Source organism: Oncorhynchus gorbuscha, linkage group LG07 (genome assembly GCF_021184085.1).
Source record: "Oncorhynchus gorbuscha isolate QuinsamMale2020 ecotype Even-year linkage group LG07, OgorEven_v1.0, whole genome shotgun sequence".
Classification (NCBI taxonomy): domain Eukaryota; kingdom Metazoa; phylum Chordata; class Actinopteri; order Salmoniformes; family Salmonidae; genus Oncorhynchus; species Oncorhynchus gorbuscha.
In genome coordinates, this window is record NC_060179.1 from 18,147,725 (window position 1) to 18,161,478 (window position 13,754).

General features: G+C 41.8%; 1 protein-coding gene across 8 annotated transcripts in view; it reads right to left on the reverse strand.

Moving 5' to 3' along the window:
• The window catches only part of LOC124039585 (LIM zinc-binding domain-containing Nebulette-like), a 139,122-nt gene that overhangs the window by 53,443 nt on the left and 71,925 nt on the right, over positions 1-13,754 (reverse strand). For 3 of the 8 annotated variants that reach the window (XM_046355715.1, XM_046355713.1, XM_046355712.1), the window contains exons 1-22: positions 11,864-12,528; positions 11,659-11,733; positions 10,190-10,258; positions 9,824-9,925; positions 8,709-8,819; positions 8,288-8,398; positions 7,989-8,099; positions 7,499-7,609; positions 7,004-7,111; positions 6,698-6,808; positions 6,184-6,294; positions 5,682-5,789; positions 5,269-5,379; positions 5,051-5,161; positions 4,807-4,917; positions 4,583-4,693; positions 4,311-4,421; positions 2,509-2,619; positions 1,778-1,885; positions 1,300-1,410; positions 826-930; positions 408-518 (exon numbers count right to left, since the gene is read on the reverse strand). The exons of 2 other annotated variants lie outside the window; for them this stretch is intronic. In XM_046355715.1, coding sequence (XP_046211671.1) covers positions 408-518; positions 826-930; positions 1,300-1,410; positions 1,778-1,885; positions 2,509-2,619; positions 4,311-4,421; positions 4,583-4,693; positions 4,807-4,917; positions 5,051-5,161; positions 5,269-5,379; positions 5,682-5,789; positions 6,184-6,294; positions 6,698-6,808; positions 7,004-7,111; positions 7,499-7,609; positions 7,989-8,099; positions 8,288-8,398; positions 8,709-8,819; positions 9,824-9,925; positions 10,190-10,258; positions 11,659-11,733; positions 11,864-12,265 — 2,631 coding nt within the window. In that variant the 5' untranslated portion in view covers positions 12,266-12,528. Of the gene's footprint in view, positions 1-407; positions 519-825; positions 931-1,299; positions 1,411-1,777; positions 1,886-2,508; positions 2,620-4,310; positions 4,422-4,582; positions 4,694-4,806; positions 4,918-5,050; positions 5,162-5,268; positions 5,380-5,681; positions 5,790-6,183; positions 6,295-6,697; positions 6,809-7,003; positions 7,112-7,498; positions 7,610-7,988; positions 8,100-8,287; positions 8,399-8,708; positions 8,820-9,823; positions 9,926-10,189; positions 10,259-11,658; positions 11,734-11,863; positions 12,529-13,754 lie in introns of those variants that run through there. 3 more of the 8 variants (XM_046355716.1, XM_046355714.1, XM_046355717.1) reach the window with 3 other exon arrangements.

Below are 13,754 nucleotides of genomic sequence, written 5' to 3' on the forward strand. Positions count from 1 at the left end.
TTCTGTGAGCTCATGTGGCCTACCAGCCGTTGTTGCTCCTAGACGTTTCCACTTCACAATACCAGCACTTACAGTTGACCGGGGCAGCTCTAGCAGGGCAGAAATGAGACAAACTGAATTGTTGGAAAAGTGGCATCCTATGACAGTGCCACGTTGAATGTCACTGAGCTCTTCAGTAAGGCCATTCCACTGTCAATGTTTGTCTATGGAAATTGCATGGCTATGTGCTCGCTTTTATACACCCGTCAGGAACGGCTATGGCTGAAATAGCCAAATCCACTAACTTGAAGGAGTGTCCACATACTTTTGATTATATAGTGTATAAACTTTCTACTTTTTTGGGTGATTCTCCATCATTATACAGAAAAGCGCCCAAAACAGAAGTTATGAACTACATGTCCAGCCACCTTGCTCTGCATCTCTGTCATTTCTCTGGCAAACTGTATCTCTGTGGTCTCTGGGAGTAGAGAGTAGAGGGAGGTTGAGTTGTCCTTCTTTCCACTCTCTTTGTACTTGATCTGAGAAACACAGAGAGATGAGTCTGTATTAACACTCATTTAATGATCTCAAGCTAGGCACTTGTGTAGATATGAAAGTATTGGATAGGTATAAGAAATATGGTATAAAATACACCTAGAAAGACAGAAAGGTAGAGCTGCTACCTTATTGCTTATACTTATCTATTTATTTTAGAACTACATCAAGTGCCCAGGGGAATTGTTTCTGAACTTGGCTTATGTCTGAAGAAATGTGGAGTGCCAATGGAAGTTGCAAACAGAATGACTATAACAACATTATGTTAATGCCAGGAGCATTCATGCTCACCTCGCTCTGCATTTCAGTGAGCTCCCGAGCTCTCTCTGTCTCCATCGTCTCAGGTAGTTGAGAGTAAGCCGAACCAGAGAAGACTTTCTCACCTTTGTATTTGAGCTGGAAAACAAAGTAAGGATGTGAGTTGAGGTAGGCCTCCGTGCTTCAGCAAACAAAGTAAAGTAGGAGAGTTGCTGCTCAACAACAAAGACAGGAATAAAAACTATGGCTATAGAAACTTCCAATAGTGTAGTTATTTATGGTAAAGGCAATGGAGCACTCAAATAACACAGGTAGAGATTTGCTACATTTGCTACATTTGCTACATTTGCTACATTTTTTCAGGCTTTATTCCATTAGATGGACAGGCACACTGATGATTGAAACTGATTTAATGGATGTTTGTCAGTAACAGGAAGGGTTTCCTCTGAATTAGTCATGACAAAAAACGTCATGTACAGACATCAGATGGGCAGCCCATGTTCTTACCTCACTCTGTAACTGGGAAGCCTCTTTGGCGTGCTGGGTCTCCAAAGTCTCTGGTAAGGTGGAGTAGAGAGAAGTGGAGGCCTCTTTCTTCCCTGCTTCTTTGTATTTTGTCTGGAAAACAACAGCAACAAAAGACAGTGGTGGAAAAAGTATCCAATTGTCATACTTGTACTTAAGTACTTTACACCACTGAAAAGACACTGCTACTTTTGTAGACATAATAAAAACATACAGGTAATCTCTGACTAAAAGGCTTTTTTTTTGTCAGACGGATAAAGGTTTTTCTGTGTTTCTCTCTGAAAGGGAATTTCTCATTCTCTGGCTTCAGTTATTTACAAAATAAAAAATCACATTTTGAGAATCATATTTTTACAAATCAATGAATTGATATCAACCGGAGATTTTCACGGGAAAATAACTCGAGTTTGAACTGTATTCAGCCCATGTTGATGTTTGGTGATTTTAAACAGATATTTACCTCGCTCTGCATTTCAGACATCTGCTTTGCAAACTGTGTCTCTGCTGTCTCGGGGAGCAGAGAGTAGAGGTTGATAGAGTTCTCCTCAGTATCTTCTTTATACTTGATCTGGTATAGTAGAAATGGAGAGACAGCTTATGAACCAGAGATAGTTGAGACCAGCCCACAAAATCATTGCCAAACACCAGTAAGAATAACTTATGTGTTTGCTTCCCACACAAAAGCCTCCCCAAAGGTTCACTTATACATGTAGTTGTTTGGATAAATTGGATATGAAGCGACAAGAAAGATTTCTAATCACTGACCAACAAACTAAAATATTTGATAACCTGAAATCAAAATATTTATGACTTCTCTGAGATCGTACTCAGAGCAAATTTAAATAAACAATCAAATAACTATTTTACTCGTAGTCATTCTGTGAGAATGCACATTGTACATGTATTTAATTTAATTAATTTTTTACTTAACCAGGCAAGTCAGTTAATAACAAATTCTTATTTACTATGACGGCATACACCGGCCAAACCTAGACGACGCTGAGCCAATTGTGCGCCACCCTATGGGACTCCTAATCACGCCCGGTTGTGATACAGCTTGGATTCGAACCAGGGTGTCTGTAGTGACGCATCTAGCACTGACATGCAGTACCATAGACCGCTGTGCAACTCGGGAGCCCATACTGCATACTGTGCATTCTAACAGCATATACACACATATGTATTCTTTACCTCACTTCGCATTGCTGATTGTCGTTTCGCAAAATTTGTCTCAATTGTTTCGGGCAGCGTAGAATAAAAACTGGGGGAGGTGTCCTTTTTCAGTCCTTCCTTGTACTTTAGCTGGAATAAAGGAAACATCACATGAAAACATTGTTTTGAGTCTAATTGAATTCTACTCATATAGCCAATAATAAGGCAATAGCGGTTAGAGCGTTGGGCCAGTAATCGAAAGTTTGCAGGTTCGATTTCCCAAGCCGACAAAGTGAAAAATCTGTCGATGTGCCCTTGAGCAAAGCACTTAACCATAATTTGCCCCAGGGGTGCTGTACTACTATGGCTGAAACTGTAAAACAACACATTTCACTGCACCTATCCAGTGTTTGTGACAATAAAAAACATATGTACTCTATATTTATAGATATGTTTTTTATGTACCATTTTTCTGTATCGGCTAAATAGTCAGAAATACTGAGTAATAAATAGCATATGTGTGAGATTGCAAGTATGTATGAGTACAGTAGAGCTTTATACCAGTGTTGAAGAAACGATGAAAATATAATTTACCAAGCTTGCAAGTACAGTATCAGCGAAATGTTTGGACACACCTACTCATTCCAAGGTTTTCTTTATTTTTACTATTTTCTACATTGTAGAATAATAGTGAAGACATCACAACTATGAAATAACACATACGGAATCATGTAGTAACCAAAAAAGTGTTAAACAAATCAAATAAATATTTTATATTTGAGATTCTTCAAAGTAGCCACCCTTTGCTGACAGCTTTGCACACTCTTGGCATTTTCTCAACCAACTTCATGAGGTAGTCATCTGGCATGCCTTTTAATTAACAGGTGTGCCTTGTTAAAAGTTAATTTGTGGAATTTCTTTCCTCCTTAATGCGTTTGAGCCAATCAGTTGTGTTGTGACATGGTAGGGGTGGTATACAGAACATTGCCCTATTTGGTAAAAGACCAAGTTCATATTATGACAAGAACAGCTCTAATAAGCAAAGAGAAACAACAGTCCATCATTATTTTAAGACATTACATTTCTTCAAATGCAATCGCAAAAACCATCAAGTGCTATGATGAAACTGGCTCTAATGAGGACTTCCACAGGAAAGGAAGAACCAGAGTTACCTCTGCCGCAGAGGATAAGTTCATTAGAGTTACTAGCTTCAGAAATTGCAGCGCAAATAAATGCTTCACAGAGTTCAAGTAATAGACACATCTCAACATCAACTGTGCAGAGGAGACTGAATCAGGCCTTCATGGTCGAATTGCTGCAAAGAAACTACTTCTAAAGGGCACCAATAAGAACAAGCGACTTGCTTGGCCCAAGAAACAAGAGTAATGGATGAGTAGGTGTTCTAAAACTTTCGACCGGTAGTGTACATGTGTCACGACTTCCACCGAAGTCGGTACCTCTCCTTGTTCGGGCGACGTTCGGCGGTCAACGTCACCGGTCTTCTAGCCATCGCCGATCCACCTTCCGTTTTCCATTTGTTTTGTCTTGTTTTCCCACACACCTGGTTTACATTCCCTCATTACGTGACATGTATATAACCCTCTGTTCCCACCATGTCAGTGTGTGGAATTGTTGGTTGTAAAGTGTTTGTGCATTGCTAACTGGTTTGCGACGGGTTATTTCAACCCGTATTTTGTTGTTTCTGGGTGCAGTTTGTCTTGCCTAATAAACTGCTCCGGTTGTTACCCAGTTCTGCTCTCCTGCGCCTGACTTCCCTGCAGCCAGTTACGAACCTCTTACTACATGTAGTTCAGTACTCCCAATTACTGTTTATACTCTACCTCACTCTGTAGCTGGGAAGCCTCTTTGGCATGTTGGGTCTCCATTGTTTCTGGTAAGGTGGAGTAGAGAGAACTAGAAACTCCCTTCCTCCCTGCTTCTTTGTACTTCATCTAAATTGAGGAAAAACAGATACAGCATTTTATTCATGTATTTATTTCCAATGAATTTACTCAAAGGATCTGTATCATTTTGATGGGCATTGCCATCATTCCAAATGGAACAAACATGTAAGAAAATTGTCCCTAAACTGTAAGGGATAATAGTTGCTAACCTCACTCTGAAGTTCAGATACAGCTTTCGCAAACTGTGTCTCGGTGGTTTCTGGAAGCTGAGAGTACACACTCGTGGAGATACGCCTTTTTCCTTCTTCTTTGTATTTATTCTGGAAAAAAGGAACGTTTTGTGATATATAATGATTCTACCTTTTTGGTTAATTCTCCATCATTATACAGAAAAGCGCCCAAAACAGAAGTTATGGACTAAATGTCCAGCCACCTTGCTCTGCATCTCTGTCATTTCTCTGGCAAACTGGGTCTCTGTGGTCTCTGGGAGTAGAGAGTAGAGGGAGGTTGAGATGTCCTTCTTTCCACTCTCTTTGTATTTGATCTGAGAAACACAGAGAGATGAGTCTGTATTAACACTCATTCAATGATCTCAAACTAGGCACTTGTGTAGATATGAAAGTATTGGATAGGTAAAATAAATATGGTGAAAATGAATTCTAGATGCTATATAGTACCTCACTCCGTAACAGGGACGCTTCTTTGGCGTGCTGGATGTCCTTGGTCTCAGGGAGTAGAGAGTACAAAGAAGTGACCACCTCCCTCTTGCCCACTTCCTTGTACTTGGTCTGCAACACCACAATAAAACTATCAATTCACATTGCAGGGCCCTTGTGCAGACGAGTGTAAAGTTAACTTTAACGAAAGTTAGATTTTGTTTGGAATGAATGTTCACCTCGCTCTGCATTTCAGACATCTGCTTGGCCAACTGGGTCTCTGTGGTCTCGGGAAGCAGAGAATACAGGCTTGTCGAGATCTTCTCCTTCCCCCCCTCTGTATACTTGAGCTGAAGGAGGAGACACGGAGATATGTGTTTCTTGATCCTGAATCTTCTTAAACCTTCTCTGAAGTTCATGATACATTTCTGTAATACTTTCTAATAACTTAAATGAATTAGCATTTAAGTATTTATAAACTATAAATAAGTATTTCATTATTTGTAAACATGTACAATGAATAAGCATTATTATGTATAAGTATTTACAATGGATTATTCATGAACGGTATGATAAAGTTTTACACCAAATTCTTCTAATCATTCAGTGACTCATGTCTATGAGTCATAGGCCTTCTGTGCTGTGAAATTACCTCGCTCTGTAAGTCGGAGACCTCTTTTGCAAACTGGGTCTCTGGTGTCTCCGGGAGCAGAGAGTAGAGGCTAAAGGAGTTCTCCTTCCTGTCCTCTTTATACTTTTTCTACAAAATGGTGGAAAATAATTTGAGTCAACATGATTGAACTTAAAAAGAGTGGAGGATAAATCAATAACATTTATTTATGAAGCCTTTTTTACATCACTCGATGCAACAAAGTGCTACAAATCCTTGTGAATCATGAAGAAATATACTCCTTCTGTTTTTTGTTGTTGATAAATTGGATAATGAAGAGGCGACATGAAACATTTCCAACCGCTGATTCACAAATTAAAATACATGATAGATTGAATTAAATTATTCATGATTTATCTGAGATTCTACTCAGGGCAATTTCTTTTTAAAAGAACCTTCCCTTTTTTATGTAGTCATTCTGTGAGAATGCACATTGTACTCCCTGCGTATTCTAACAGCATATACACACAGACATATTCTTTACCTCACTTCGCATTGCTGATTGTCGTTTCGCAAAATTAGTCTCAATTGTTTCGGGCAGCGTAGAATAAAAACTGGGGGAGGTGTCCTTTTTCAGTACTTCCCTGTACTTTAGCTGGAATAAAGGAAACATTACAACATTGGTTACCTCAAATGAAAACTAGAGAAAACTAGAAACTCCCTTCTTGACTGCCTTCTTGTACTTTATCTGACACGAAAACAATAACAGATATCTCAGGACTAGCTAAAAAAGATTTCCCTTTAAAAGGACCAAATATACAATGAACAAAATTGACAATTGAAATGGGTCTACATAAGGCTTTCATAACACATTCATAACACATTCATTCGCTGACGTCAAATGCCAGCTGTTTTTGACATATACAATTATGAAAGGCTTATGTCATTGCTTATGAATGTGATATGTATGGGCTATGACGTCCTTATGTAAGTAATAGCGTTCAAGTAAAGTGTTACCTAACATTTGGCTTTGATTTTTGTGTTCTTGATGTCCATACCTCACTCTGGAGTTCTGACACAGCTTTAGCAAAATGGGTCTCAGGGGTCTCTGCTAGTTGAGAGTAAATGCAACTGGAGGAATTCCTTTTGCCACTTTCTTTGTATTTGTTCTGAAGGATGACAATGCAAAAATACTCCATTTTTTAAACCCAGGCATAGACAATAAGCAAGCTTCAATCTGCACAACATTCTGAGGTACACAAAACATCTCACAAACTTTTATTTTGGGGTGTTCTAAATCTTGAAATAGCTCTGAGACTGTAGTTGCAGTAAATGCTTCCCTGACTTTACAAATGAATACACACCTCGCTCTGCATCTCTGTCATTTCTCTGGCAAACTGGATCTCTGTGGTCTCCGGGAGTAGAGAGTAGAGGGAGGACAGAGTACCTTTGCTTAACTCTTTGTATTTCATCTGAAAAGGAAGACACAGAGAACAGCAACTAATGACAACGTTCTAATTGAATTCAGGTTCAACACTTCAACATTTTCTTTCAAATGTACTGAGTAGAGGGCATTGACTGTCTTGGGTTTAGGCGGGTATCACACTAAACACACTTTTAAAGGGCTAGAGCATTTAATTCCATTCTTTTCAAAGGTGCGGACACACTAGGACTGATCCTACACCGTAACACGCCTCCACTCGCCTCACATTTTCAATGTTGTCTATGGCTGTTGGTGTGACCTTGTGTCGTCATCAATGTCCATGTTGTTTGTAAATGTTGATTATAAATGATGATTGCCTTCGCACTTAAGACACGTTCCTGAATAAGGCCAATGAAGTGAACTGAAGTTAGAATACCTCACTCTGTAGCAGAGAAGCCTCTTTGGCGTGTTGAATCTCCATGGTCTCTGGTAGCAGGGAATACATGGAAGTAGACAGCCTTCTCTTCCCTGCCTCCCTGTACTTGTTCTGCAACACAAGAGAAATAGCGTCAGTTGGTTTTTACTGCTTGACTCATTGTATTCTGGTCTCACCACTCTAGGCTGTGTTTAATACTGGCAGTGGTATATTGATCATGCCTGGGGTCATGGGATTTGAACGGCAGCTAACAGTCTGACTGGGAAGTAGACTCAGTTCATTGCCCATCAGACCGTGGAGGCTAGGTACCCGGACGTCTTAGCCACTGGCCATCTCGGGTTGGCCAATCAGTAAAGGGAGAATGTTAAAGAATGTTTATACAGTGACCCCATGTGCGTAACATTAGAGCTACCATACGGTCGTTAAATCTTTCCTCCTCGTGATGAGAAGAGGAAGCGGAGGAAGAAGAGGAAGAGGAGGGTGGTATTACCTCACTCTGGAACTCTTTCACTGTTTTAGAGAGCTGCATCTCAGTGGTGTCTGGAAGCAGCGAGTACAGGCTGCTGGAGATCTCCCTTTTCCCCTCCTCTCTGTACTTGCTCTGGAAAAGAAACAAGCACATTCCAAAAACGCTGCCATTCCTAGGCACATTGCGAGACCAGTGCTAAGTGAATGAATTTTCTTGGCACTGTGGTTGATGCGTCAGCCACTCAAGTGGATGATATACGATTTGAATGTCGTTCGTTCTCAATTTTACCAAATGGTGTCAGAAGTGGGAAAAGTTCTCACCTCACTCAGCATGTCCGAATGCTCCTTCGCAAACTGAGTCTCAAGAGTCTCCGGGAGCAGTGAGTAGAGAGAAGTGGATATCTCCGTCTTCACATTCCCTTTGTACTTGATCTGGAAAAAGACCAAGTTAGTATTGTGTTAATATCTACTGTAATCCTTGTTATTTATCTGATGCCAAAGTGTTTCAGTGGCATTTAACATATTTATCGACTGAACGTATTCAACCTTAAGCCAGGTAAGTCTTCGAGCACACATTATCTTTTACAATAACAACCCGTTTCGGAATAACTGTGAAGGGTGACTTCAAGCTCAGGATGATCAGGCTGGACATATTCAGCCAAGCAATTACACTCTATAACGCTTCTGTGTAGCTAAGTCAGAGAGGCTGAAATTACAAGGAGGTTTGGTGTGAGGTCACTACCTCACTCTGTAGCTCGGAGGCCTCTCTGGCGTGTTGGGTCGCCATTGTTTCTGGAAGCACTGAGTAGAGACACATTGCTGTTTCCAACTTTCCTTCCTCCTTGTACTTGGTCTAAAACATAACAGAGATGGAAAGACAATTCAAATAATCCCTACTAGTATCCATGCTAAGACAAATGCACAAACCCAAAACATACCTGTGTCATAGTTTATGAACATAGTCTAAAATGACAAAGTGCTTACGACAAAAAACGACATAAAATTATAAGGAAAGGGCCTCCTGGGTGGCGCAGTGGTCTAGAGATTCTGGGTTCATGCCCAGGCTCTGTCGCAGCCGGCCGCCGTGAGGTCCGGGAGGTCCGTGGGGCGACACAAATTGGCCTAGCGTCGTCCGGGTTAGGGAGGGTTTGGCCGGTAGGGATATCCTTGTCTCATCGCGCACTAGCGACTCCTGTGGCGGGCCGGGCGCAGTGCACGCTAACCAGGTTGCCAGGTGCACGGTGTTTCCTCCGACACATTGGTGCGGCTGGCTTCCGGGTTGGATGTGCACTGTGTTAAGAAGCAGTGCGACTTGGTTGGGTTGTGTTTCAGAGGACGCTTGGCTTTCGACCTTCGTCTCTCCCGAGCCCGTACGGGAGTTGTAGCGATGAGACCAGATACAGTGGGGCAAAAAAGTATTTAGTCAGCCACCAATTGTCCAAATTCTCACACTTAAAAAGACGAGAGAGGCCTGTAATTTTCATCATCGGTACACTTCAACTATGACAGACAAAATGAGAAGAAAAAATCCAGAAAATCACATTGTAGGATTTTTTATGAATTTATTTGCAAATTATGGTGTGTTGATAGAAGCAGAATGCACTTTAAAAGTGCAACTAGGGCCTGTTAACAATCGACAGGACAGTCTATCCACAAGTAGAGCACCAAAACAATACCTTTCTATCACAGGGCTGACAGACACTGTGACTGGAATGACAAAGCTCAGTGCTGAGGAATGTGTTGTGTCTCTGCGGTTTGCCAAGGTGCCAAGGACAGGGGAGAGAGAGAGCGAGATAGGGGGAGGGGAAGAGCGAGAGGGAGATAGACAGAGAATGACGTCAACAACACACAACTCACCTCAGAGATGAAAGCGTTGATGTTCTTGGAATGCTGAAACTCTACATCGGGGATGAAGAGGTTCTGGGCCTTGGATTTCTCATAGCCCTCCTTGTATTTCACCTACAGGGTAGCAGGTAGCAGTGTTATGTTTTGTTATTTTGTCTTTCTTAGGCCCACCACCACCCACAATATTTGAAGGACAACTTTATTATTTTAATAACATGGTTATGACAAACAGTAAAATACAGGTCGATACAAAGCATACCGTTATCTACACAGGCTGCTTTTCCTCCAAAACCTTTACAGGTGGCTACACCCCATTACTGGACACTGAGCCAATCAAACAACAGGCTGTAAAGAACAAAGAGGATGAATCCTACTTACGTCACTTGCCAGAACACTGCATCTCCTGGCAAAACCGGGTTCGGGCAAGACGGGCTTAGCAGCCGAGGCCTGACAGGAGGACAAAGCACATAGTTACAGTCTGCAGAGGGTTAAAACCTGTAGGATGACAGCTGATATGTTGGGCCTCATAATGGTTGAAAATAAGCTTATTGCAAGCTACAGTAATTAGGTAATGACACATGTATTTTACCAGGTAAATTGACTGATAACACATTCTCATTTACAGCAACGACCTGGGGAATAGTTACAAGGGAGAGGAGAGTGGATGAATGAGCCAGTTGGAAGCTAATAAACTAATAAGGCACTTTATATGGGTGACCGTGCACCAAGAGCTCATTACTAATGAATACAGTAACTTAAGTGTATGGGTCTGCTTGGCACGTTGTCTGACTGTGCCGGTTGTGTTACAGTGTCTATTGTAGCTACAGCATGAAGCAGACAAAAGCTCAGCTAGAGAATTCTTCCTCTGGCTGATACTGCTTATCAATGCTTTTCCATTTGGACACTGTACCAACCACTGGCATGGCATTACAATGGGGGCATATATTTGACCTTCTACATTTTACCAGCAAAAAGTCAGGCAAAAAAAGCTTCTACATCTCCAGAACAGGGGGGAATAGAGAAGGTCTTTCCATGTATTCAACTAGGGGACTCAGACACTGAAGAGAGAGGAAAATAAAACAAGAAATATAATAAAACTACGCGGAAGTAATATACTGTAGTGTCAGAATGTTAATTATTTATGTCCTATAATCATGTTTCCACAAATTAATTTTTTCCTGCCAAAAGTATTCAAATAGCCAGAGTGCTTCTCCGCTCGTGTGAAATTGTATGGCCAGCAGTTGCTAAAAGTTTTATCTCCACTAAGTGGTGGGTGTCATAATTAGAGAGCACTTTGAGACTTGTCGGAATTATTCTACATCACAGATGGTTCACAAGTAATTATGCAGATTCATGGTGCAAAATAATTGGTTTATTATGTTGACAGACAACAGGGAAACATTCAAATGGCCAATCGCAAATCTCTTTAACCAGTCAACCCGCCCTCACGTTTTTTCTCCATATGACCAGAGGAAAAATGAGGGGGCGGGGTCTTCTGAATGATAAGCAGCTGAAATCCAAAATAGCTATTTTAGGACACCTTCAGACGCCAGACTCACCTCTTTTTGAGCTTAGCTTCCATAGTAATCTCTATCTCCTAAAGGTGTTGAGCACAAAAAAGGGTCCAACCTCTCATTTCAGTCCAGATTAATTATCCCCAGATTGGCCAACAAGCCTCTTCATCTGTGGTGCTGTGGTGTAGGCATGACTAAATCCCTCAAGGGCTTTCCTCCAAATCCTTTACAGGTGGCTATAACCCATTACTGGACACTGCAGTGAATCCTGCCACAACTTCACACAATTACAACAGGCTGTATTAGAGAACACAGAGGATGAATTCTACTTACGTCACTTGCTAGAACACTGCACCTCCTGGCGACATGCACACTGGGTCTGCGCAAGATGGGCTTAGCAGTCGAGGCCTGACAGGAGAACAAAGCACATAGCTACAGTAGGTATACATCTCCCCACAGCTTTAGAAAAGCATGCCAGTCTGTGCCAAGGTCATCAGAAAGACACACAGGCCGGGGCAACGCCAACTGGTGTTCTCACCTCGACTGCCCCTTCTGTGCCATGCTCGTCCACCGCTGCTTCTCCCAGCACCGTTTCCTCCGATGGTTCTTCCATCCAGGTGACTCGTCCTGTAGCACGCTTGACCACCACTGCTTCTCCCGACACGGTTTCCTCTGACATTCCTTCCATCAAGGTGACCATTTCCTCTGACGTTCCTTCCATCAAGGTGACCGTTTCCTCCGACGTTCCATCCATCAAGGTGACCGTTTCCTCCGACGTTCCATCCATCAAGGTGACTGTTTCCTCTGACGTTCCATCCATCAAGGTGACCGTTTCCTCCGACGTTCCATCCATCAAGGTGACCGTTTCCTCCGACGTTCCATCCATCAAGGTGACCGATTCTTCCATCAAGGTGACCATTTCCTCCGACGTTCCATCCATCAAGGTGACTGTTTCCCCGACGTTCCATCCATCAAGGTGACAGTTTCCACCAATGTTCCTTCCATCAAGGTGAGAGCTTTTCCCAACGTTTCTTCCATCAAGCTGCCCGTTTCCTCTGATGTTTCTTCCATCTAGGTGACTTCTGGGTAAAGAAAACAGTAAAACACACAAAATAGATGGTTTTAAGGCAGGTAATGTAAATGTGGCCAGCCTAAGAGTCAAAACGCTGTTCTGGAAGGATTTCGTTTTCTGCCTCAACTCTCCTTGACTCTATGTTGGGTACTCCTTATCATCCCCACTTTCCCGATTTAGACCCCACTTAGGGCGTTATCAATGGTGATGCCGTACATGTGAATCAGAGGGCCAGTCTTAAGGGTGGGAGGGTGAGGAGGTTCAGGAAATGTGTTGCACACTGGATGGAATGTACCAATCCAGACGTGTCCTCTAATAACCAAAGTATTTTTGTTAGTTGAGATAACAAGTGCAAGTCCAAAAAGGCAACACCCTCCTTAACCTTCAACCTTTAACCTTACAAAAAACCTTCACTGGCCTGACCTTATGGGTAACCATGACAGAATGAAGAGACCAGTGGAGAGGAGTGAAAAGTTGAGGCCAATAAAGCAGATATGGAGGAGTTGGCATGAGAATAATATTACCAGAGCGCTTTACACTCCCGTCCTCCCACTCAGTCTCCAAACAAGCTGATTGGATGCAGGACACAATTAATTGGCGTTAACATTCAATATCCCTAATTTAGACCTGACTATTACCATAATTGACCCCTAAATATAGTGCTTTAGGCACCAGTCCTGTGGGAGGTTTTCTCCTCTTATTATATGTAGTGGAATAGGGTAGCATTGGGTTTGTATGGCACAAAGAAAGCTAGATAGCTTTAACTGGATAACAGACCCATTTGGAACCAAATCTTGATACCAGTGAGTCTACAGTGAGGAAATTAAATTTGGCCCAGTGACTCATGTTGCAACAAGCAGCACTTGTTATTATGTATCCTGCCAAGATGGAATATGAGGAAAATTCACTTGTAGGTGCGAAGTCGTCAGCATACAGTAAATTACAGTTCTCTAAAATTGTATTTTATTTTATTTCACCTTTATTTAACCAGGTAGGCTAGTTGAGAACAAGTTCTCATTTGCAACTGCGACCTGGCCAAGATAAAGCATAGCAGTGTGAACAGACAACACAGAGTTACACATGGAGTAAACAAAGAAATCAAGTTGTTTCGCATTGCTCTCAATGCACTGGCTTCTAGCCATTTAAATTACACAGAAAAGTCAAAGAGATAGCAAATAAATATAACACATTAACATTCTAATCTGAAGAATGTTTTAAAACTAGATCCTGTGGAACCGCAGTGTGCCAGTAAATAGCTCTAGCAACAGCACTCCCTATTAGCAGAGAGGTCGTCCATGGGAAGTCAGTTAAAGAAGGCCCTATTCTTCCTGCATGCGGTCATGTGCCTGGGCTCTTA